This window comes from Haliotis rufescens, unplaced genomic scaffold (genome assembly GCF_023055435.1).
Source record: "Haliotis rufescens isolate VD_foot unplaced genomic scaffold, xgHalRufe1.0.p SCAF_13, whole genome shotgun sequence".
NCBI lineage: Eukaryota > Metazoa > Mollusca > Gastropoda > Lepetellida > Haliotidae > Haliotis > Haliotis rufescens.
The window spans coordinates 37,512,121-37,539,456 of NW_025963813.1; the positions used below are offsets into that span (position 1 = coordinate 37,512,121).

At 42.4% G+C, this 27,336-nt stretch overlaps 1 protein-coding gene across 4 annotated transcripts in view; it reads left to right on the forward strand.

The window, feature by feature from the left end:
- Positions 1–27,336, forward strand: part of LOC124119036 (putative N-acetylated-alpha-linked acidic dipeptidase) — a 193,303-nt gene that overhangs the window by 20,300 nt on the left and 145,667 nt on the right. For 2 of the 4 annotated variants that reach the window (XR_007220450.1, XM_048394521.1), the window contains exon 1: positions 20,683–21,085. The exons of 1 other annotated variant lie outside the window; for it this stretch is intronic. Coding sequence is in view for 1 of the 3 variants with exons in the window: in XM_048394521.1 (XP_048250478.1) it covers positions 21,051–21,085 (35 nt within the window). In the remaining 2 variants the exon portion in view is untranslated. Of the gene's footprint in view, positions 1–228; positions 652–20,682; positions 21,086–27,336 lie in introns of those variants that run through there. One more of the 4 variants, XM_048394523.1, reaches the window with a different exon arrangement.

Below are 27,336 nucleotides of genomic sequence, written 5' to 3' on the forward strand. Positions count from 1 at the left end.
CAATAGAACTAGTCCAGCGATATTACTGGAACCACTTTTAACCACAAGGCTACCCCACTACCCCTTATTATTTCATTATGCAGTCATGTGACAGTGTGTGAGAGTGATATCATTTTGTGCTGGTCATGTGACACTGTGTGAGAAAGTGATATCATTTCATGCTTCCCTCATCAAATACAGCCTTCTTCTGTGAAGGTTTGCAGAACACTTGACAGCAGATGCCAGGGTGTGTGTGCAGCCAATTACAAAGTGTGCCGGTATCTATAAATAGACCCAGAGTCTCCCAGCCAGTGTAGACTTGTATTCAGCCAAGGCGATCCCAAACAAGCGGACAGTGTGTTCAGATAAGTTTCCAACATGTTTATTTGTTTCTAAGTATGAAACAGACTATAGCCCACCTGGCCTAGGATCCCAGCTATTGGGGAGGTGAAGGATATCGGCTGGTCTGTGATGATCAATATACAACAGTGTACACTAAGGACATCTAGCTCCACACTTGTGATAGTCCACAACAACACAAAGTCTTCACCGGCCATGTGCTAGGATAGTTACTCCGGCTGACACAGAATTCATGCTGATTGAGGGGTAACCTCTACCTGTTGAAGACTTTACGAGGCACTGGTGTGAGTCGCTGCGAGGGCAATCTGACAGGTGAGAGAAAACGTTACATCACCGAGTTAATCACACCTCCCAGGGTCACTACCCAGTCTGTGTGTGTGCCTTACCGTTGTGGCGGTCTTTGTCAGTGTTAATGTACCGTGACCGTGACAGTACTCATTATGAACCAGCTCTGTACACTCCAGTTCACAGCAGAACAATATGTTTCACAGCACTTCACCAGCAGACATAATACCATGGTGTACTTTGTGAACTATGTCCACATGCAGTGTGACCTGGAACCAGACATGAATGAATGCCCAAAGTATTTCAAACTTTACATAGCCTTCACCTTGAGCACTGCGACCTGTGACTGTGTCACCCTTCTTTCAGTGTTTATGTACTTTGTTCAGTCTCAATATCGGCTGATTTACTGAAGTCGGTACACAGTTTACGTCACACACATACCTCCAACCACAACACTTAATAAGGTTCAAGTCCCCTATAAATTTGCTCTCTTCACCAGCTGCTTGAGGCGCCATTTGAATATGTGCTGAATGAATAGTACGCTGCAGTCACTAAGCTGTTTTATGGTGTTTGGAATTTATCAATGTTAGGTTGGTTTTGGTTTGTTGTTTAAAGCCGCACACAGCAATATTCCAGCTATATGACGGCAGTCTGTAAATAATCGAGTCTGGACCACACAATCCAGTGATTGACATCATGAGCATCAATCCACGCAATTGGGATCGATGACATGTATCAACCAAGTCAGCGAGCCTGACCACCCGATCCCGTTAGTCGCCTTTTATGACAAGCATAATCGCCGGTTACAGCAAGCATGGGTTGCTGAAGACCTATTTTACCCCGGATCTTCAAGGGGCGATCAATGTTAGGATTCTAACAGCTATATGTGTTGATCACGGCGTAGTATGATATGATTAATTCCCCTGGTAATCATCACTGTAAAACGCTTATGAAAATGTTAATAGCAAGAAAAAAAACACCTATATCAAAGTGACTTATGGTTGGCCTACTCATATTCATAGTTTTACATACTATTATCATACATAGTATTTTGGTGTTATGTATTAGTCATGAGCGGATGTAGTAATGCTTGTCTGCTGCATGATACGAGGCAGTCTCCACTGACTGGTCATGGAACATGTTGCAATAATTACACAGTGGTTACAGAATGATATCACATGGGATGTTGGAATTTGAAAATGTTAGTATTTTAATAATAAGTCCTCAGATGGTATAAATCCTATATCCCCCGGTAATTACATGTTATGTCTATAAGCAAGTATATAACAATGGAAATGATGATGATGATGATAACAATGGAAATGATGATGATGATGATGATGATAACAATGGAAATGATGATGATGATGATGATCACAATGGAAATGATGATGATGATGATAACAATGGAAATTATGATGATGATGATGATCACAATGGAAATGATGATGATGATGATGATGATGATGATGATGAAATCTCAACAGGGAGAAAAACATCACAGGGACCAGTATTTTAAACCAGAATGTTCCCATGAATTTTTAAGATACAATGTGATTATAGTCAAACCCGGCGCAGCTTAGTGCACAGGCAACTCTCAGTATGTCCAACCTTCAATTGAACAATAACGTTAATAAAAGTGCAATTCTCATGGAATAGAATAACGTTTGCTTTGGCAAACATTTTTCCATTACTTTTGTTAAAGCCAGGGATTGAACCTATTGTGTTGCAGAGAGCAATATTTGTACTTATAATGCGCTGGACTAGCTGTGATGCAAGTTTGCCAGCATCATCTAAACATTTAAAAATCTCTTTTCCATGGCCGCCTGTCACGTCGTCACAGCATTATTAGGGTGACAGTAATTAAATTTACAGTGGTTTAGTTTTGTGCTAAAAGCCTGTAAATTAATTATCGGTAAACATCCTATTCTGAAGTGTTTGATGGTTGGGAGGTTTGACAGCCACATTATGGCATCAGCGTCGGTGATTACAGCTAATTCTGACGGAGACATGTTCACGCTGACGCTGCCGACAGGTCTCGAGAACATTACCGGTGATAATAGGATCAAGTCAGTGGCTCTGGGCTGGATCACGCTAAAAGATCCTTGATTGATACACTTCCCCGTCATACTCGACAAATACGAGAATAATTCAAATATGCCTGTCTGTTGTAATGACTGGATTGGCTTTGGTTGAAATCCTGAGTTTGGCTATAGAATTGAAGCATCGTGTGTAATCAATCAGACAATTTGTAGATTCTCAGCTGATGCTGAATCAGGATTTGAAAAAGGAGGTGTGTGTTATACCCAGAATACAACATGTACAATAGTAGGCTGACGGGAGGTTTCTGATAAAAGAAGTGAGTGAGTGAGTAGGGTTTTACGCTGCTTTTATCAATATTCCAGCAATATCACGGCAGGGGACACCAGAAATGGGCTTCACACATTGTACCAATGTCGGGAATCAAACCCGGGTCTTCGGCGTGACGAGCGAATGCTTTAACCACTAGGCTACCCCACCGCCCCTCTGATAAAAGGGACCGCCTCCGTGGTCTAGTGGTAAAGCATCCGCCCGGAGAGTTGGAAGGTCCGGGGTTCAATCCCCGGCCGCGTCATACCAAAAGACGTTAGAAGATGGTACTTGTTGTTACCCTGTCTGGCGCTCGGTATTTAGGGGCTAAAACAAGGACTGGTCGGCTCGGAGTCAGTATACTGTGTCTGAGTGGGGTATTCATGTTAAACTGCGGCATGGTATCTCAGTGGGCTAGCACTATAAATCGGCATCAGTCCGGACTAGTACAAGCAGCCACACAAACACACACACGTACATGCACGTCGCTATATAAGTGCAATAATCTTGGATGTGACGTTAAACCCCATTTCACCTCACCTTACCTCTGATAAAAGGAGGGGCAGTGCACCCCCTTCACCCATCCACACCACCCCCACCCCTCTCACACACACCCCTCTCATCCCCTTCTAGTCTCTCCCACCCCATCAACCTCCACTCCGACACGCCTTTCGCACCTTCCCCTCTAGAGCTAAGTATCACCTGGTATGTTGCGACACAATATGTATCACGGTACAGACTGACGATACCAATGCTATCACGATACACCAACAAATAGTAAGAAATGATGAAATCACTGAAATTTCACTGGATTCATTCATTTACTTATTATTATCTCAAAAACAAAAACTTGTTAATGAAAAAAACCCAAGAACAAAACAGTTTTAAACAAAGGGATGGTTATTAAATGTAATAGTTTAATAGCGGGTACGTCCTGTATTACCACGTCCTTGTGTTCCTCCATGCTTACAAGTTACGCTATGCTGCTTCTGATTTATGGGAGGTAACTCTATCAGTTTCTGTTCTATTTATAGCATGTCACGATCTCACAAACTGATGATTCAAGTATTGTCTGTACCTTAGTATCGATGATATTGTAGGTATCAGTGATACTCCACCCCTACACCCATATCACCCCCCACACCCTCCGCCACCCACTCATTTCACCCTTCCCCGTCCTTCCACCCACTCCACACCCTCCACCCATTTGATCCCCCCCACACACACACCCTCCAAAACAGTCACCCACATCCACGACCACACACACCCCCTCCAAAACTAATGCCAACACCCACGACCATACACAGACACAGACCCTCCAAAACCAATGACCAGACCCACACCCACACCCACACCCACACCCACACCCACACCAAAACCCATGACCACACCCACACCCACATCCACACCCACAGCCATACAAAAACCCACACCCACACCCACGCCCACACCCACACCCACACCCACACACATGACCACACCCATACCAAAACCCACACCATCCCATAACCTCGAAATCATGCCATTGTCCAGTTGTCCAGTTACAGTGCACCGTCACCCAACATTATCAGTTTGAAGCATATGCTGTTTACATTCGGACAGGTGTCCTTTCAAGTGGCTGAGGGTGGCTTTGCTGAATGATAAAGGAACACTGAGTTCATTCCAGTCAATATTATCTCAAGACAGGAAGGACTTCACCTTCTAGTGCCTTCATCAAGGACATGCCCTGTCTTCATTCCAGTCAATATTATCTTTATGGGTCGTTTACATATTATAGTGTGAGTCAAGACAGGAAGGACTTCACCTTCTAGTGCCTTCATCAAGGACATGCCCTGTCTTCATTCCAGTCAACTATTCACATCAGTCAGTGTCATGACTGTCCTGTTTATTTTGTTGTTAATTTGGTGTAGTCTCTGGGATTATGTAAAATCTAGTGCATTCTGGGAGAAAACCATGAAGCTCCAGTTTTGAATGGGTCTTCAGCAAACAATACTGGCTGTAAAAGGCGACTACTTGTCGTAAGAGGCGACTAAGGGGATTGGGTGGTCAGGCTCGCTGAATTGGTTGATGCATGTCATCGTATCCCTAATGAGTGGATCAGTTCTCATGATGTCAATCACTGGATTGTCTGGTCCAGATTTGATTATTTACAGAACGCCGTCATACAGCTGGAATATTGCTGAGTGCGGCGTTAAACAACAAACAAACAAACAAACAAACAAAAGCATTATGGGAGAGTATTTGACTGGTGTAATTGTAAGCAAGGATTATATCCTACCTTAATATTATCCTGGGGGAAGTTTTACTCTGGAGTATAGCATAGGATAGGATTATACACACTGGTATCGGTTCAAATTCACTAGGGGGAATCATCCTGACACAAGAGAATTTCATCCCCGGGAAAAAATAGGGTAGGATGATATTCACTCTTACACGATCAGGAACAGTGAATAGACTACCACAGCAGTGAGTGGATCTTAAGTTTTACACTTATCAGAGGGCACTCCAGACCATGAAAGAGAGAGACACATATATATTATTTGTCTCAGTTTGGAAAACCTAGAACTATTTGTTTATTTTGAGTTGTTTATTACGGCATTCCAGTTTGCCGTACCCACACCCTTCGCACTGTCCCTGTTGCCATGGCAACTACCCTCGACAAGATGAGCATTCGATCCTATGATAGTGAAGGCAGGTGTTATGATGAATCTTGTCGTGAAAATAGACAATGATAATTAGTTGAATGTAAGTAGATGCAGGATTTCATGCAGCTGATCAGGGGCTGATGAATGTAATTTGTCCTGTAACATCATAAAACAAGGAGGCAGTTGCTATGTGTAGCAGGGAGTGGAGTTATCCCACAGATGACATCCTTACCTTGTCAGTTTGCTGACGGGGTTAACCTCTTTGGTCATGTGGACAAGGCGTCCGACCTCTGATCAGAAGGTCCGTGGTTCGAATCCCATCACGGGACTCGGAAATTTTATGGCCGCTACATTGGCGCCCAACGTGGGGCTGAGCACGTTCATATTAAATTTGAGCAAAATAAGCCTCATTACCCTACTATGCGGCCCGGGACGTGCCTTCTGTTGACGGGGGAGTATGTAGCAGGGTGTGGAGTTATCCCACAGATGACATCCTTACCTTGTCAGTTTGCTGACGGGGTTAACCTCTTTGGTCATGTGGACAAGGCGTCCGACCTCTGATCAGAAGGTCAGTGGTTCGAATCCCATCACGGGACTCGGAAATTTTATGGCCGCTACATATGCAACTTGTGAACATGTCGTCCTTGATGTCCGCTAGCCACGCTTGATGTTATTAAGTTGACATCCTTGTGGTGTGTTTGTTTGTCTTGTTGGAAACACTGGAGGTGAGGTGAAATGGGGTTCAAACGTCGCGTTCAAAAATCTTGCTCTCATATGGCCATGTACATGCATTTGTGTGTGTGTGTGTGTGTGTGACTGTGTGCGTGTGAGTATGCGTGTGCACGTGCGTGCGTGCGTGCATGTGGCTGCTTGTATTACTCGGGACTAATGCCGATTTTGTAGTGCTAGCCCCCACTGAGATACCATGCCACGGTTTACCATGAATACCCATGAAGATACAGTATACTGACTCTGAGACAACCAGTCCTTGTTTTAGCCCCTTAATGCTACGTGCCAGGGAGGGTAACCATACAAGTCCCATCTTTTAATATCCTTTGGTATGAGGTGGGGATTGAACCCATAACCTTCCTATCTCTAGGCAGACGTTCTGCTTCTAGACCACTGAGGCCGTCGGTAACACAGGAGCAAGCAGGAGTATTGTGGCCTTGTGGCCTTGTGGCCTTGTGGCCAAAGTGTTTGTATAATAGAAAGCCCAATTACCGTATTTGACATAATAAGCGCCCAGCGCCCTCAAAATTAGAAATAGGGGGCTCTTATTAGAATAATATTTTGGTGAAAAAACCAGAGTTGAAAGATAAATTTCGTGGTTTATGCTGACAGCCTGAAATGTTTATATACGACATATATATTTTTCAAGTATTTAATTAAGGATGCATATAACACACGAGTGCGTATTATATGCAAATAAATAAGTCTTTTGTACATTGATCAATCGGAAGGGGTGCTGATTGGGATTGTTCACTAACCAATATATTAAGAAATATCACTGTGGGCGCTTATTATGTCGAATACGGTATATGCTTTTAACATATGCTATATAATCATGCATGTCACGTTTTCCCTCTATATGTCATCATTAGACCCATAAAACAAGGACTGGTCGGCTCGGAGTCTGTATACTCCATCTGAGTGGGGTAGTCATGCTAAACTTCGGCATGGTTTCTCACTGGGCTAGGCATTTGTCTGGGCTAGTACAAGCAGCAACACAATGAAAGATAAATTTCGTGGTTTATGCTGACAGCCTGAAATGTTTATATACGACAGATATATTATTCCAGAATTTAATTGCCCATAATTAAGGGTGCATATAACACATGAGTGCGTATTATACGCGAATAAATAAGTCTTGTGTACATTGATCAATTGGAAGGGGTGCTAATTGGGATTGTTCACTAGCCAATATATTAGCAAAATATCGCCGTCAGCGCTTATTAGAGTGGGGCTTCGAATATGGTATTGTATGTTTTCTATGATCCTGGAGATGGTTTGTAACTTATGCATAATGGTAACCGATCCATTTTCCTGTAAATCGTGGAAATCGAATATTTAACATATACTCTGTACAAGGAGAGAAATATGGTACATTTATGAAAACAATGCAAACATTGGTGTTTACTTTGTCCCTGTTAACAATGTCTTTATAGTTGGAGTAAAACTCATGTTAACAGTGTCTTACAGCTCGAATTAAACACATGTTAACAGTGTCTTACAGCTCGAATTAAACACATGTTAACAGTGTCTTACAGCTCGAATTAAACACATGTTAACAGTGTCTTACAGCTTGAATAAAACTCATGTTAACAGTGTCTTACAGCTTGAATAAAACTCATGTTAACAGTGTCTTACAGCTCGAATTAAACACATGTTAACAGTGTCTTACAGCTTGAATAAAACTCATGTTAACAGTGTCTTACAGCTTGAATGAAACTCATGTTAACAGTGTCTTACAGCTTGAATAAAACTCATGTTAACAGTGTCTTACAGCTGAAATAAAACTCATGTCAACAGTGTCTATAGTTGGAGTAAAACTGAGCATGTTGACAGTGTCTTTATAGTTGGAGTAAAACTCATGTCAACAGTGTTTTTATAACTGGAGTAAAACTCATGTTGACATTGTCTTACAGCTCGAATAAAACTCATGTTAACAGTGTCTTACAGCTGAATAAAACTCATGTTAACAGTATCTTACAGCTGAATAAAACTCATGTTAACAGTGTCTTACAGCTGTATAAAACTCATGTTAACAGTATCTTACAGCTGAATAAAACTCATGTTAACAGTGTCTTACAGTTTGAATAAAACTCATGTTAACAGTGTCTTACAGCTGTATAAAACTCATGTTAACAGTGTCTTACAGCTAGAATAAAACTCATGTTAACAGTGTCTTACAGTTCGAATAAAACTCATGTTAACAGTGTCTTACAGCTGAATAAAACTCATGTTAACAGTGTCTTACAGCTAGAATAAAACTTATGTTAACAGTTTCTTTATAGTTGGAGTAAAACTCATGTTGACGGTGTCTTACAGCTTAAATAAAACTCATGTTAACAGTGTCTTTATAGCTGGAGTAAAGCTCATGTTAACAGTGTCTTACAGCTCAAATAAAACTCATGTTAACAGTGTCTTTATAGCTGGAGTAAAACTCATGTTAACAGTGTCTTTATAGCTGGAGTAAAACTCATGTTAACAGTGTCTTTATAGCTGGAGTAAAACTCATGTTAACAGTGTCTTTATAGCTGGAGTAAAACTCATGTTAACAGTGTCTTTATAGCTGGAGTAAATTCAGTTCTGTTTAAGCCAAGCATGTAAGTGTACAGACAGTGTAACCAGTCTTAAAATAACAAGACAACATGACGAATAATTCCATATAATAAGTATATCCACCTCACAACTTTCTGACAAGCATGTGTGTGTGCATGTGTGTGCTAGTCCGGCTAGTCGGCTTGTACTAGTCCGGAGTAATGCCTGTTTTATAGTACTATCCCACTGAGATACCATGCCACAGTTCCACTTGGATACCCCTCTCAGACACTGTATAAGACTCCAAGCTGACTGGACCATGTTTCGACCCTTCATGCAGAGTCCAACAAGTACCATCTTTTAACATCTTTTGATGTGATGCAGTCAGGGATTGAACCACTGACCTCCTGCACTCCAAACAGATGTTCCATCAAATTGACCACGGAGGCGGTCAACATATCTTTGAGAGTTATATACCTGCTACATATTTGTGTGGATTCCTTCAGTTTTATAAGTGAAGCGATGAAGTCCTCACCCACAGATCATCACCCGCATCTCCTATGTCAGTCCAAATGTCTTCTAGCATGTACAAAAAACTGTATGTGCCTCATTTAATAATTATCAATCAATTGATCAGATCCACTCTGACAAACCCCTGGATGTTTAAAATTGTGCATCTTCAACAAACCGTGAAGACGGAGTCACATATATTCCAGTCCTGAAATATGAGGCGTCTCTGGTGACTTCAAGAACCACGCAAGCCAATTATAATATAGAGACATGGCGCTGTCTATGTGGGGGAGACGAGGAAGGGAGGGGGGATGACAAAGGTGGCAGGGGACTAAGGGTATATGACTGTTATTGCCTCATTCAATCTATCATTGAGTTTCTGCCAAACCTGGTAAGTAGTTTGCAGTTGAGGAGTCAGGCCATGCGTACATGATGGCCCCGAGGATTGGCAGATTAGAATTAAACTCAATTTATTCCGAATCCCTGATCATGTTTTAATCTAGTCTTTGCTCTCTCCATGACTAAGATACAAGGCAGTTAATGAAACTCTGGTTGATGTTGATGGAACATTAAATTAGACCAGTTTCTGAATATTTACAATATTCCACATTACCCATTCTAAAAGGCTAATCTAGTATGCTTTACACCCATTCACTTATACAGCTAATATGGAAGCATGTGTGGCCAAGTCGTCTAAGGTTCCTCAATTCAAAGTGCAGGGTTGATTCTCTTGGGCATGCAAAAAACCTAGGCCATTCGGCTTATGCAGTTGACCTCCTTCTGTAGTTTGTAAATATATTTATGAGCCTGTAATTGCATGTAATTATCTACAGATGGAAATTGTCGGTGGTTACAATGCTTGTCAAGAAGTTGTATGTCGTCATGTACAGTCAAGGATACTGTAGGTTGTGTGAGAGCAACCATGAGCTGAAAATACAGACTCCAGTTTAAAGTTTGATTAGCTTGTTGATACTGTACCAAGCTTCCATAGCTTTCTCATGTTGTTGGTTTCTATCAGCAAAGGCCTCCAGACATCAGGTGGAGCAGACAGTCCCATCAGACAGTCCCATCAGACAGTCCCAGCAGACAGTCCAATAAGTCACACTTCCTTGACCATCCAAATTGATGCAGTTGGGAACTAAGATTGTAATGGCTGCCCTGTTGTCTCTTGGGAGAAATCTGCCGGGCGGAGATCTCTGATACTCTGTGTAGTATATCGACCGAGTATATTGACAGTAGTATATCGTCTGAAGTATATCATCTTTAATATATCGTCTGTAGTTCATCGTCTGTAAGTATATCGTCTGTAGTATATCATCTTTAATATATCATCTGTAGTATATCGTCTGTAGTATATCATCTGTAGTATATCATCTGTAGTATATCGTCTGTAGTATATCATCTATATAGCTATATATACAATTATATCATCTGTGCTGCATGTCGAATGTCATGTATCTACTATAGGTTAACAACACAGGTTCTATAACTCTCCTATACCACAGGTTGTATAATTTTCCTAAACCCTGGGTTGTATAACTCACCTTATACCACAGGTTGTATAACTCTCCTATACCACAGGGTTGTATAATTCTCCTAAACCACAGGTTGTATAACTCTCCTTATACCACAGGGTTGTATAACTCTCCTTATACCACAGGTTGTATAACTCTCCTATACCACAGGGTTGTATAATTTTCCTAAACCCCGGGTTGTATAACTCTCCTTATACCACAGGGTTGTATAACTCTCCTATACCACAGGTTGTATAACTCTCCTATACCACAGGTTGTATAATTTTCCTAAACCCCGGGTTGTATAACTCTCCTTATACCACAGGTTGTATAACTCTCCTATACCACAGGTTGTATAACTCCTAAACCACAGGTTGTATAACTCTCCTATACCACAGGTTGTATAACTCTCCTATACCACAGGTTGTATAACTCTCCTATACCATGGGTTGTATAACTCTCCTATACTACAGGTTGTATAACTCACCTATACCACAGGTTGTATAACTCTCCTGTACCACAGGTTGTATAACTCTCCTGTACCACAGGTTGTATTATGCTCCACTGTAACATGGGTTGTATAACTCTGTTATAGCCAACACAAGTAGCTTAACTCTATGATATAACATAAATATTGTCAAAACCACTGACAAGTAGCTGATCTTCATGATATAACGGAAGTGTTTTGTTATAACCACCCACAAGTAGCTTACCTCCATGATATAACTGAAATATATTGTTATAAACACTGACGAGTAGCTGATCTCCATGATATAACTGAAATATATTGTTATAAACATCCATGCATAGAACAAACAAGCTTCTTTTTTTCTAAAATCAAATGGTTAAAGCATTTGCTCATCATGCCTTAGACCCGGGTTCTATTCCCGACATGTGTGAACCCCATTTCTGGTGTCCCCTGTCGTGATATTGCTGGAATATTGCTAAAAGCGAGGTAAAACCATACTCACTCACTCACTCACTCACTCACTCACTTTTCACTCACTCAAATCAAAGATGAAAAGAAAATATATGAGCTTTTGTGATAATGTTCCCACTTCTGTGAGACGCTGATGCCAATAAAAATGCCTTCAGCCTCCTACACAACCCACATCATCAGCTGAAATCTGTAGTTGTAGAATATGCCAGCCAGACTGTTTGACATTTTGACTTTTGAAATGATTACCTAGATCATCCTGACATGAGGTAGTGTATCTGCAGGCAGCTTTGTCTACTGATGTAGGAAACAGGTAGATATGCACCATGGGTGAGTCAGTGTGACATGAGGTAGAGTGTCTGCAGGCAGCTTTGTCTACTGATGTAGGAAACAGGTAGATATGCACCATGGGTGAGTCAGTGTGACATGAGGTAGAGTGTCTGCAGGCAGCTTTGTCTACTGATGTAGGAAACAGGTAGATATGCACCATGGGTGAGTCAGTGGGACATGAGGTAGAGTGTCTGCAGGCAGCTTTGTCTACTGATGTAGGAAACAGGTAGATATGCACCATGGGTGAGTCAGTGTGACATGAGGTAGAGTGTCTGCAGGCAGCTTTGTCTACTGATGTAGGAAACAGGTAGATATGCACCATGGGTGAGTCAGTGTGACATGAGGTAGAGTGTCTGCAGGCAGCTTTGTCTACTGATGTAGGAAACAGGTAGATATGCACCATGGGTGAGTCAGTGTGACATGAGGTAGAGTGTCTGCAGGCAGCTTTGTCTACTGATGTAGGAAACAGGTAGATATGCACCATGGGTGAGTCAGTGTGACATGAGGTAGAGTGTCTGCAGGCAGCTTTGTCTACTGATGTAGGAAACAGGTAGATATGCACCATGGGTGAGTCAGTGGGAGATGAGGTAGAGTGTCTGCAGGCAGCTTTGTCTACTGATGTAGGAAACAGGTAGATATGCACCATGGGTGAGTCAGTGGGACATGAGGTAGAGTGTCTGCAGGCAGCTTTGTCTACTGATATAGGGGAACAGATTGATATGCACCATTTGGGTGAGTCAGTGGGAGATGAGGTACATGAGTTAAACCACCCCATATAGTAAGCTTGTTTACCTGAATATTTGGCTTGAGTTTGGTCAATTAGCTCCTTATTTAGTGTTTTATTTAACGCTTTATTTTACCAGTTGACAGTTGTAGTATATCATCCTAGTTGCTCTCAGACTACAGTTGATGAAGATGCTGATCGGGTGTATGCGAACATCATATCATCCTAGTTACTGATGTAAGACTATAGAGACAGTTGATGAAGATGCTGATCTGGTGTATGCGAACATTATATCATCCTAGTTACTGATGTATAACTATAGAGACAGTTGTTGTAGATGCTGATCGGGTGTATGCGAACATCATATCATCCCAGTTACTGATGTAAGACTATAGAGACAGTTGATGAAGATGCTGATGGGGTGTATGCTAACATCCATATCATCCTAGTTACTGATGTAAGACTATAGAGACAGTTGATGAAGATGCTGATCGGGTGTATGCTAACATTCATATCATCCCAGTTACTGATGTAAGACTATAGAGACAGTTGATGAAGATGCTGATCGGGTGTATGCGAACATCATATCATCCTAGTTACTGATGTAAGACTATAGAGACAGTTGATGTAGGTGCTGATCGGGTGTAAGCGAACATCATATCATCCTAGTTACTTTTCAAGACTATAGAGACAGTTGATGAAGATGCTGATCTGGTGTATGCGAACATCTTATCATCCTAGTTACTGAGTGTCTGCAGGCAGCTTTGTCTACTGATATAGGGGAACAGATTGATATGCACCATTTGGGTGAGTCAGTGGGAGATGAGGTACATGAGTTAAACCACCCCATATAGTAAGCTTGTTTACCTGAATATTTGGCTTGAGTTTGGTCAATTAGCTCCTTATTTAGTGTTTTATTTAACGCTTTATTTTACCAGTTGACAGTTGTAGTATATCATCCTAGTTGCTCTCAGACTACAGTTGATGAAGATGCTGATCGGGTGTATGCGAACATCATATCATCCTAGTTACTGATGTAAGACTATAGAGACAGTTGATGAAGATGCTGATCTGGTGTATGCGAACATTATATCATCCTAGTTACTGATGTATAACTATAGAGACAGTTGTTGTAGATGCTGATCGGGTGTATGCGAACATCATATCATCCCAGTTACTGATGTAAGACTATAGAGACAGTTGATGAAGATGCTGATGGGGTGTATGCTAACATCCATATCATCCTAGTTACTGATGTAAGACTATAGAGACAGTTGATGAAGATGCTGATCGGGTGTATGCTAACATTCATATCATCCCAGTTACTGATGTAAGACTATAGAGACAGTTGATGAAGATGCTGATCGGGTGTATGCGAACATCATATCATCCTAGTTACTGATGTAAGACTATAGAGACAGTTGATGAAGATGCTGATCTGGTGTATGCGAACATCATATCATCCTAGTTACTGATGTAAGACTATAGAGACAGTTGATGAAGATGCTGATCGGGTGTATGCGAACATCATATCATCCCAGTTACTGATGTAAGACTATAGAGACAGTTGATGAAGATGCTGATCGGGTGTATGCGAACATCATATCATCCTAGTTACTGATGTAAGACTATAGAGACAGTTGATGAAGATGCTGATCGGGTGTATGCTAACATCATATCATCCCAGTTTCTGATGTAAGGCTATAGAGACAGTTGATGAAGATGCTGATCGGGTGTATGCTAACATCATATCATCCTAGTTACTGATGTAAAACTATAGAGACAGTTGATGTAAGTGCTGATGGGGTGTATGCTAACATCCATATCATCCTAGTTACTGATGTAAGACTATAGAGACAGTTGATGAAGATGCTGATTGGGTGTATGCTAACATCATATCATCCTAGTTACTGATGTAAGACTATAGAGACAGTTGATGAAGATGCTGATCTGGTGTATGCGAACATCATATCATCCTAGTTACTGATGTAAGACTATAGAGACAGTTGATGAAGATGCTGATCTGGTGTATGCGAACATCATATCATCCTAGTTACTGATGTAAGACTATAGAGACAGTTGATGAAGATGCTGATCGGGTGTATGCGAACATCATATCATCCTAGTTACTGATGTAAGACTATAGAGACAGTTGATGAAGATGCTGATCGGGTGTATGCTAACATCCATATCATCCCAGTTACTGATGTAAGACTATAGAGACAGTTGATGAAGATGCTGATCGGGTGTATGCTAACATCATATCATCCTAGTTACTGATGTAAGACTATAGAGACAGTTGATGAAGATGCTGATCTGGTGTATGCTAACATCATATCATCCTAGTTACTGATGTAAGACTATAGAGACAGTTGATGAAGATGCTGATCGGGTGTAAGCGAACATCATATCATCCTAGTTACTTTTCAAGACTATAGAGACAGTTGATGTAGGTGCTGATGGTGTGTGTGCTAACATCCATATCATCCTAGTTACTGATGTAAGACTATAGAGACAGCTGTTGCAGATGCTGATGGGGTGTGTGCTAACATCATATCATCCTTGTTACTGATGTAAGACTATAGAGACAGTTGATGTAGGTGCTGATCGGGTGTAAGCGAACATCATATCATCCTAGTTACTTTTCAAGACTATAGAGACAGTTGATGAAGATGCTGATCTGGTGTATGCGAACATCTTATCATCCTAGTTACTGATGTAAGACTATAGAGACAGTTGATGAAGGTGCTGACAGGGTGTGCAATAACGTCCATTCTGTCCCAGTTGTCAGTACAATGGAGATATTGCTTGAAGCACACCTAAAATCTGTGATGAGGATGTGATGAGGGAACCTACTTGTGTTCTCCATCTCATGGCCATGCTCCATGTTACAGGGAGGACCTAGGCAGTTGCATCAACTAAACCACAACAACTTGTTGTATATAGGAACTGTCAAAGAGGCATGTTAATGAGAGAGAGTGAGAAGTGATCGTCTGGTATGGGTCTGTGTCTAGGACATTAATTAACTGGTTCAGTGGGTGACCACCCATGACACATGAAATTAATTACCATGTTCGACATAATAAGCTTCCGCTCTAATAAGCGTCCACGATGATATTTGCTATTATATCTTGTGAACAATCCTAATTAGCACCTCTTCTGATTGATCAATGTACACAAGACTTATTTATCCATGTAGAATACACACTTGTGTGTTATATGCACCCTTAATTATGGGGAATTAAAATCTGGAAAAATATATCAGTCATATATATACGCACAGACTTTTCTTTTGTATCATTTCAGGTACATAAACCTAGAAATTAACAATCTTTGAACTCTGTTTTTATTTTCACCAAAATTATATTCTAATAAGAGCCCCCTATTTAGAGAGCGCCCTGGTGCTTACTACGTTGAATACGGTACTTGGTTGAGACGGTGATCACCTTTTAAAGATGTTCATTAATTAACCAGTTGGGTGTGAGAGGTGTTCATTAATTGAAAAACTGATGTGAGTTTGGGGTTCTGTTTTTTCTGGAGTGTAACATGTATCATTGTGTTGAATTCCCTTAAGGCCAGGCTTTTTGTATTTTTAGGATTACAGATTTTTCAGGGTTGGAGGAGGAAAAAATATAAAAATGTCAGATGCATTTTTTTTTATGCAGAATGCCTCTGGCATACATATTCTATGCTCAAAAGACCGCCATTTGTGACAATAAAGCCCCTTGTTACATTAAAAAATGGCAAGGGAGGCTATTCATGTTCGGCTTCGAGATCAACAAAGATCGATTATGTATCTCTTTACTAGTTTACAACAGTAAATTCATATGTTTTTTATTAAAAGGTGATGATAACAAATAAAATAACTGACTACACGGCTATCGGCAGGGGAAAAATTGGAAATCTGATTATCTTTTTTTACATTTTCTTAAAAATTAGAGTCACCTGGCCTACAGTTTCATGCAGTACTGCACATCATCTTTATTAAAGAAACTGCCACCAGATCTCCAATTGTCACCATCACTCTCATCCTCCTTGAATCATCTGAAAACGTATCTCTTCAAACAGCAGTCTACTGTAGAGCTGTCACGGGTACTTGAGTACCCTAAAGGGCAGATCCAGCATTTTTAAAAGAGAGGGGTTCAAATTATCAAATTCCTTTCTCAGACAGTTTTACTGCCTCCAACATACTACATCTGGTTTTCAAAAGGGGGAGTCTGGATCCCCTGGACCTCCCTCTGGATCGTCTATGAACCCGATAACAGGTCAGGTATAGATGGACTCTGGATCGCCTATGAACCCGATAACGGGTCGGGTAAAGATGGACTCTGGATCGCCTATGAACCCGATAACGGGTCAGGTATAGATGGACTCTGGATCACCTATGAACCCGATAACGGATCAGGTATAGATGGACTCTGGATCGCCTATGTACCCAATAACGGGTCAGGTATAGATGGACTCTGGATCACCTATGAACCCGATAACGGATCAGGTATAGATGGACTCTGGATCGCCTATGTACCCAATAACGGGTCAGGTATAGATGGACTCTGGATCGCCTATGAACCCGATAACGGGTCAGGTATAGATGGACTCTGGATCACCTCTGTACCCAATGACGGGTCGGGTATAGATGGACTCTGGATCGCCTATGAACCCGATAACGGGTCGGATATAGATGGACTCTTGATCGCCTATGAACCCGATAACGGGTCGGGTATAGATGGACTCTGGATCGCCTATGTACCCGATAACGGGTCGGGTATAGATGGACTCTGGATCACCTATGTACCCGATAACGGGTCGGGTATAGATGGACTCTGGATCGCCTATGAACCCGATAACGGGTCAGGTATAGATGGACTCTGGATCGCCTATGTACCCAATAACGGGTCAGGTATAGATGGACTCTGGATCGCCTATGAACCCGATAACGGGTCAGGTATAGATGGACTCTGGATCGCCTATGTACCCAATAACGGGTCAGGTATAGATGGACTCTGGATCGCCTATGAACCCGATAACGGGTCAGGTATAGATGGACTCTGGATCACCTCTGTACCCAATGACGGGTCGGGTATAGATGGACTCTGGATCGCCTATGAACCCGATAACGGGTCGGGTATAGATGGACTCGAGGACCCAGGGATTTTATATATTTTATATATGCAGACAATGGAAGACACTTTGTTTCATCTGTGCATATTACTTCTCATGGATGAACTATTTTGCCTGAGCCGCCCTTCATTTTGCTAAGCCTTTGACTTTGTCAGCAGTGTGTGGTAGTCGACATTGTCCGGGAACATTGGTGTACTGGAATTGTGGTCGATACATCAGGTGAATGTTCTTTCAATTTACATGAAGTCAGTAAAACCAGGTACTCAAGTCTGAGTTGAATGATGACATCAGGGTCCTCGAGTCTGAGGTGAATGATGACATCAGGGTACTCGAGTCTGGGTTGAGTGATGACATCAGGGTACTCGAGTCTGAGTTAAATGATGACATCAGGGTACTCGAGTCTGAGTTGAATGATGACATCAGGGTCCTCGAGTCTGAGTTGAATGATGACATCAGGGTCCTCGAGTCTGAGTTGAATGATGACATCAGGGTCCTCGAGTCTGAGTTGATTGATGACATCAGGGTCCTCGAGTCTGAGTTGAATGATGACATCAGGGTGCTCGAGTCTGAGTTGAATGATGACATCAGGGTACTCGAGTCTGAGTTGAATGATGACATCAGGGTCCTCGAGTCTGAGTTGAATGATGACATCAGGGTACTAGAGTCCATTACCCGAGCTCCAGATTAGCTGCGTATCTGTGTAAAATACACATCAGAAATGCAGAAATACACAGTAAAATAAAGTCCAAGTGTATCAAGTACGCAACGAACATTACATATACGCTAGAAAAATAAAACTTGTGGGTATCATCAAATTATTGTGAAGTAACCCTGCGTATTCGATCAGCAAATCAGCAACTTATTTTGAAATTATAAACAGGCATTCCATCAACCTTACCAAACTCCACTATGACAGTTACATCATGATCATTTGCCATTACACTTTCTTGTGGAAGTATCGTGGTATTTTTGAGTCTTATAAAGCTCTCGAACCCACACGACACCAGTTTGCAGGGACTAGATGAATAGTGTTTTTTAAATATTTAACTTAAATACCCACATGTGTAAAAACTAGTTGGTAACAGAAATTTGAATACCCAGATAGAATTACTGAGACCCAATGATTTTAAAATGCATGGGAAAAATACCCACAACACCAAAAGCTTATCTGGAGCTTGACCTTGGTGAATGGAATCTAGTGCATTATCATTGTTACTAACTCACTGAGGGCTGACCCTCTCCCCACACCTCACTCACACATTGAGGGCTGACCTGATGTCTGCACCTTCTACTCTCTCCACACCTCACTCACACATTGAGGGCTGACTCTCTCTCCACACCTCACTCACACATTGAGGGCTGACTCTCTCTCCACACCTCACTCACACATTGAGGGCTGACCTGATGTCTGCACCTTCTACTCTCCCCACACCTCACTCACACATTGAGGGCTGACCTGATGTCTGCACCTTCTACTCTCTCCACACCTCACTCACACATTGAGGGCTGACCTGATGTCTGCACCTCCCCTCTCCCCTCACCTCACACACACATTGAGGGCTGACCTGATGTCCGCACCTCCTCTCTCCCCACACCTCACTCACACATTGAGGGCTGACCTGATGTCTGCACCTCCCCTCTCCCCTCACCTCACACACACATTGAGGGCTGACCTGATGTCTGCACCTCCCCTCTCCCCTCACCTCACACACACATTGAGGGCTGACCTGATGTCTGCACCTTCTACTCTCTCGACACCTCACTCACACATTGAGGGCTGACCTGATGTCTGCACCTCCCCTCTCCCCTCACCTCACACACACATTGAGGGCTGACCTGATGTCTGCACCTTCTACTCTCTCCACACCTCACTCACACATTGAGGGCTGACCTGATGTCTGCACCTTCTACTCTCTCCACATCTCACTCACACATTGAGGGCTGACTCTCTCTCCACACCTCACTCACACATTGAGGGCTGACCTGATGTCTGCACCTTCTACTCTCTCCACACCTCACTCACACATTGAGGGCTGACCTGATGTCCGCACCTCCTCTCTCTCCACACCTCTTACTCTGTAGACTGGAGTGATCAACCGTAATACTGAGACAATAATAATTGCAAGCTGCTCAACTTCAGAACCTATAAATTTGCCATAATGAAATGAACAGTGATAAAACAAGCCTTTCAAGTTGGTTACATAAATAACGTTTATCATCACGGACAAGGAAGGGGTGGAAAAACAAATTGATTGTGTTATAATTCTCCCAATTTCCCGCTCCGTGCCTCGCCCATCAATCATGTTCAAAGAGTCGTTCCTTTCTGCTAATGATCTCACATTTCAGCTAGACGACTGCAGTCTGATAGAGCGATGTTATCGACAAAGTGATATTCAATAATTTATCTAAGGTTTGATGTTTCTGTACAAGAAGCAGGAGTATATCCACATGCATATGTCACACCCCCCCATCAACTCCCGGGGGAACAGAGAGGCGTGGCAGATTCAGGGGGGATAACTCCAGAGTCAGGATGCTGATACAGTTACGGGGTTCCGTGAACATCAGCTCTGAACCATCTACAAACATTTGACTGGTGTGTTCTGCTCGGTATTGTTCGTCAACACCGACCACTTCGTCTGTATTAGCTGCTTTAATTGAAAAGACGCCTCAGCGAGATCAATAAGTCACATGGCGCTGTGTTGGTTGGCGCTGGTTGAGGGAGGGACACTTGCTGCTCCCATACGCTTTGGTAATTGAATGGTCAGGGGCACGATATCAAGCTGAGGACTCCTCAGATTTGTGTATGGACTTTGAAGCACTTCGTTAATCTGCTGCCTCAGACACTTCTTGGAGACCTACAGAACCCATGTGAACCACCAGCCATACATTTGGAGAATTTCTTACTGAGCTGACCTGAGCTGGAACTGTCATGTACCCTACAGAAGTCATGACTGTTGTAGCCTATTTCTAGGCAGTAATCACGATACACTGAGTGTTTGTGTGTGTGTGTCTTCATTCCAACAAGTCGCTGTAACATGACGTCCCTCATAGCTCTGTTCGGAGGCAGTCGGTGAGTACTCGTGCAGCCCTATCAAGTCGTATTACCCAGGCATTACGGGGATAACCTGTCAGTGTTTATGTCTCTCAGATGTCATGGTATTGAGTAGTATTAATTGGATGGTACGGGGGATAATCTGCTGCTGGTGTTTACGTTGATGATGCTGGTGGGCTATGAAGCTGCGTTTCCCTGCATTAGATGATAATCTGTCCATGTTTACGGATATCACACCGGCTTCCCAGTGGGTCAAGTCGGGGAGGTCCTATTCCGTCTAGCCTCAGAACAGAGACGTTCCTAGTATTGATTTTTGGCATCTATGATATTGTCCATTACAGCCCTACCTACATCTCCTTACCCTGTCAGTCTTCCCCCAACATCGGCCTTAATGAAATTCTGCAAAATATATTGTTTTTTATGAACTGCTGAATAAAGTATTGCGACTATGGAACATCAATGATAGGCAAGACCAAGGGACCACAACACAAGCCAGTGTAATCCATATGTTTCTTGTTACATGTGTTTTGCTGACCAAACCGGTTTAAATTCCATTCTATTAAAGGGGCATTACGGTAACCTAGTGGCTGAAGCATTCACTCATTTGATTGTTAAGAAATATCAAGTTTTTAATTATATTTTGTTCATTTTGTCTTTAAAAAAACTAGCAACTAAATAACCACCACCAAAATGTTTATTTTGTCATTTTCCCTCTGCAAAGGAACGTAGGTGATCGCCAAGTTCTGGCGCTAGGATAGATTTACAAATGGGTTGTATCAGCTTTTGTTTGCCTTACTGAGAAGTGACTTGTCAGAATGACTTGTACATACCTCTATATTCACATGCTAATCAGTTTCACCAGACTGGTATCTGTCTATGACAAACATCACTTTGTGCTTTCCTCACACATTAAGCTGACATGCAGTGATAAAACTAGACTACAAACCAGAGCAGTGTTAAACTTCCTCTTGTTGCTAGGCCTCCACCTTATCCCAGTCAGTGTTAAACTCCCTCCCTCTTGTTGCTAGGTCTCCATCTGATCCCAGTCAGTGTTAAACTCCCTCCCTCTTGTTGCTAGGTCTCCATCTGATCCCAGTCAGTGTTAAACTTCCTCCCTCTTGTTGCTAGGTCTCCATCTGATCCCAGTCAGTGTTAAACTCCCTCCCTCTTGTTGCTAGGCCTCCATCTGATCCCAGTCAGTGTTAAACTCCCTCCCTCTTGTTGCTAGGTCTCCATCTGATCCCAGTCAGTGTTAAACTCCCTCTTGTTGCTAGGTCTCCACCTGATCCCAGTCAGTGTTTAACTCCCTCCCTCTTGTTGCTAGGCCTCCATCTAATCCCAGTCAGTGTTAAACTCCCTCCCTCTTGTTGCTAGGTCTCCATCTGATCCCAGTCAGTGTTAAACTCCCTCTTGTTGCTAGGTCTCCACCTGATCCCAGTCAGTGTTTAACTCCCTCCCTCTTGTAACTAGGTCTCCATCTGATCCCAGTCAGTGTTAAACTTCCTCCCTCTTGTTGCTAGGTCTCCATCTGATCCCAGTCAGTGTTAAACTCCCTCCCTCTTGTTGCTAGGCCTCCACCTGATCCCAGTCAGTGTTAAACTCCCTCCCTCTTGTTGCTAGGCCTCCACCTGATCCCAGTCAGTGTTAAACTCCCTCCCTCTTGTTGCTAGGTCTCCACCTGATCCTAGTCAGTGTTTAACTCCCTCCCTCTTGTTGCTAGGTCTCCATCTGATCCCAGTCAGTGTTAAACTTCCTCCCTCTTGTTGCTACGTCTCCATCTGATCCAAGTCAGTGTTAAACTCCCTCCTTCTTGTTGCTAGGTCTCCATCTGATCCCAGTCAGTGTTAAACTTCCTCTTGTTACAAGGTCTCCACCTGATCCCAGTCAGTGTTAAACTCCCTCCCTCTTGTTGCTAGGCCTCCACCTGATCCTATTCAGCATTTAACTCCCTCCCTCTTGTTGCTAGGTCTCCACCTGATCCCAGTCAGTGTTAAACTTCCTCCCTCTTGTTGCTAGGCCTCCACCTGATCCCAGTCAGTGTTAAACTCCCTCCCTCATGTTGCTAGGTCTCCACCTGATCCCAGTCAGTGTTAAACTCCCTCCCTCATGTTGCTAGGTCTCCACCAGATCCCAGTCAGTGTTAAACTCCCTCCCTCTTGTTCCTAGGTCTCCATCTGATCCCAGTCAGTGTTAAACTCCCTCTCTCTTGTTGCTAGGTCTCCACCTGATCCCAGTCAGTGTTTAACTCCCTCCCTCTTGTTGCTAGGTCTCCATCTGATCCCTGTCAGTGTTAAACTCCCTCTTGTTGCTAGGTCTCCATCTGATCCCTGTCAGTGTTAAACTCCCTCTTGTTGCTAGGTCTCCACCTGATCCCAGTCAGTGTTAAACTCCCTCTTGTTGCTAGGTCTCCATCTGATCCCAGTCAGTGTTAAACTCCCTCTTGTTGCTAGGTCTCCATCTGATCCCAGTCAGTGCTAAACACCCTCCCTCTTGTTGCTAGGTCTCCATCTGATCCCAGTCAGTGTTAAACTCCCTCTTGTTGCTAGGTCTCCACCTGATCCCAGTCAGTGTTAAACTCCCTCCCTCTTGTTGCTAGGTCTCCATCTGATCCCAGTCAGTGTTAAACTTGTCAGTCTTGTATATCTTTAGTCCTCCATTAGTAGAGTAGAGTTTTTGCCGATTCACCACAAATATTGTGCATAAAGATCGTATCATATATATAGGTAGCACATGTGGTATGCAAATGAAAAACTATTGTATATTTCTGATAGTATATGAAAGCATTCCCCTGTTGTTTGATCATTCAAATATACATGACATGTTTTGGTTTGATATGCAGTAAGGTAATTTCACTTGATGTACCATATTTCCTCTATTAGACGCCCGGGCTTCTATTTATTTTGGACAAGCCTTTGATCGGCCGTCAATTAGAGGCCTGGCGTCTATTGGAGGCCCAGCTTCTATTAATACCCCCATTTCACTATGACCACAAATGTCCCGAATCATCAGGAAATGGAAATATTTTGTGTTCGTAGATATCCGTAATTAGAGGCCCGGCGTCTAATAGAGGAAAAACGGTACTTTGAGTCCTGACCACAAGTATCAACCTATATGTTTTGAGTTTCATATTGCAACCTTACTTTCAAAATACGTGCAGTAAGACTTCATCCCTTGAGGCCGATGGTGTCAGTCAAATGCCACAGGCTTCCCTTCATGGTCAGCCTTCAACAATTCCCCTTGGTTTGTTGTTTTACACCCGAGTTAGCAGTTTTCCAGCCTCTAAATAAAGTTTTGATTCACATCAGCCACTGGTTGATATCATGAGCAACGTTTAACATTGTCAAGAAGAGTTTACTTAAATCATATTACCCATGATTATCATTATTGTTATTGTTAAGGAAAAGAGTTTATGGATGTCAACTTCTTTATTGTGAGAAATACAACGTTTCAGAGTAATGTGCTCACTCCTTCATCAGGTGAATGAATGCTATGAGACAGAGAGGTGAGGTGAGGTGAAATGGGGTTTAATATCGGGTCCAAGATTATTGCACTTATATAGCGACATGCATGCACGTGTATGTGTGTGTGTGTGTGGCTGCTTGTACTGATGCCAATTTGTAGTGCTAGCCCACTGAGATACCATGCCGCAGTTTAACATGAATACCCCACTCAGACACAGTATACTGACTCAGAGCCGACCAGTCCTTGTTTTAGCCCCTTTATGCCGAACCAGACAGGGTAACAACAAGTACCATCTTTTTACATCTTTTGGTATGATGTGGCTGGTGATTGAAACCTGGACCTTCCTCTCTCCAGGCAGACACTCTACCGCTAGGCCACGGAGGCGGTTATTGTGGAATGAGGGCACACCAAGACGTGACCGTTTCGTACCTCCCGACCCTCCACATGATCCTTCATGGTAACAAATAGTGTGTTGGGGGCCTATTGTAACCAGATCCCCACCCAGTACTTTCACTGTAAATAGCAAATTTATCTTACAATTCCTTTTTCCTTGAAGACATGTTTCCATTGCCAATGCGCCACTAATACTTATTCATGGTTATGAAGAGTGGTTCTGAGTGGAATGAGAGCATTCTGATTGGCCAATCTCCGTCTTGTTAGCCCCATACAAGTTGCTTGAATGGTCGGTGCGGACATTTTGGCGTCATTAACTCGGTAGGCAACAATTGACTCAGAAAAAGCATATTGAGTTGGGCAGCAAGGAAGATCTGCAATTGCCACACAAAAACACATCTTTGTCGTGTGTGCATGGAATCAATGGTGTCAATAGCGGGGTGTTTGTTTCATGAGCTGAATGTGCAGTGTTGAGGTGCATGAGAGCCTGAGTCCGTAAAATCCCAGACAACCTGCCACATGCACTGATACAGAACAATGACGATATGTAATATTTACGTGGTGGAATTCACTGAGACCAAAATCTGAAAGGGGGGAATGAGAGTTGGCTATTATCCGGAACCAGTGTTTTTTAAGGTGTGCGAGTGAGTATGGTTTTACGCCCTTTTAGCAATATTCTAGCAATATCACGGCGGGGGACACCAGAAATAGTACCCATGTCGAGAATCGAACCCAGGTCTTCGGCGTGACGAGCCAACGCTTTAACCACTAGGCTACTCGACCGCCCCTGTTTCTTAAGGTTTTGTGTATTTTAACCAGTCTTCTTTAGTTAGTACTGATAGAATCTGAATGAAATGTTGGGAGTTTTCAGTATTTGTCAGTGAAACTTAGGTCCAGCAGTACATAAGCATGTGCTTTGATGTAATATCAGCTAAATATGTTCTCCAACAAGTTTTATTTGTATCATCAGGTAGAAAGTATTCAGTGTATAAATGGGAAGATAGACACAATTTTATGGATAACAACTTCTTTAATACTGTGAAAAGCGACGTTTTGGTATAGATCCTTATACCTTTGTCAAGCAAGACTGAATGACGTAGTACAGACATAGTACAGAATATATATATAGTAGGTCTGTACTATGTCCCTCATTCAGTCGTGCTTGACAACGGTATAAGGATCTATACTGAAACGTCGCTTTTCACAGTATTAAAGAAGTTGTTATCCATAAAATTGTGTCTATCTTGTCATCCGTCAACTTCTAAGTAATGCCTATCAAACAATTTATTTGTATAAATGGGGGTGAAAATTATATAATGGATCACTGAAAATCAGGGTTTGACACCAGGTGTTTGCATTGTCCTGCCCAACCGGTAGAACCTGCCACTCGCATAATTTGCATAAAAATGTAGGTTCTTGTCTGGTGCCTGATGCCGCACAGATCTTCTCCTGTCATGTGACGGTGCAAGCTCCTCACAGCGATAGCCCGTTCGCGGAGCTCTCTATACCATCGCTGCCACCAGTCAAAACTCCCCACTGCGATAGGTGGCCACAACCATGCTTGGAGTTAAACTCGCAATCGAATGACTTTTATGTTTACAAACAAGTGACGACTGTCGTGATGCCGAATACACTTGTCGCTGCTACATTACTTTCTTTGTTTGTCAATTTGAATTTCTGTTTCATTAAAAGTATCATCTTTAATTGATATAGTAAGAATGTAAGGGAGAAGTTGGTTGATTTTCCGTTAGTCTGCAATCTCGAACCAATCTGATCATTAAAACAACAAAGTAAATTCATCTGGAAAACATGGTCAGTCGTAAACCTTTTCAAAATGAAATATGATTGCATTCCCAAAGACATAAACAAAAGTATAAACATTACTACATTTGGGGTTAGAGGGCAAATTTCAAGATTCTTGTAATGGCTGCGCCCACACTGGTGGCAGTGATGTTACCGAGAGGGTAATGAAGGTGTCACGCGCTGGGGAGGAGCTTGGTGACGGTGGCCTATAAACAGACAAGAATATTTCTGTTAAAAAAAAGATACGTGTTTTTTGCGTTCTGGAATGTGTAATATTGTTAAAAATATCTCAGTAAATGAGTCAATTATTGTGTTGTTATGTGTGTACTCTTAGTACACTTTATCAACTATAAATTTCATGTATAAATCATTAGTACTCTTCATCACTGCACCCCCCTCCGGACCTGTGTATGAACTTGGGAAGACTCTGTACATCCCAGCACTGACACTTGCCTCCCAGGCCGATCCCAGTGTGTCCGATACTGGACAGCCAGCAGCCGCAGTTGTCCGATGTTGATTGAACTGACCAAAATATTAGTAATTTATGTCCTGTGTAATTACCAGAGCGTCTAATGTGTGAAGTGTGTGTGGTGGTATACTGGCAGGTGACG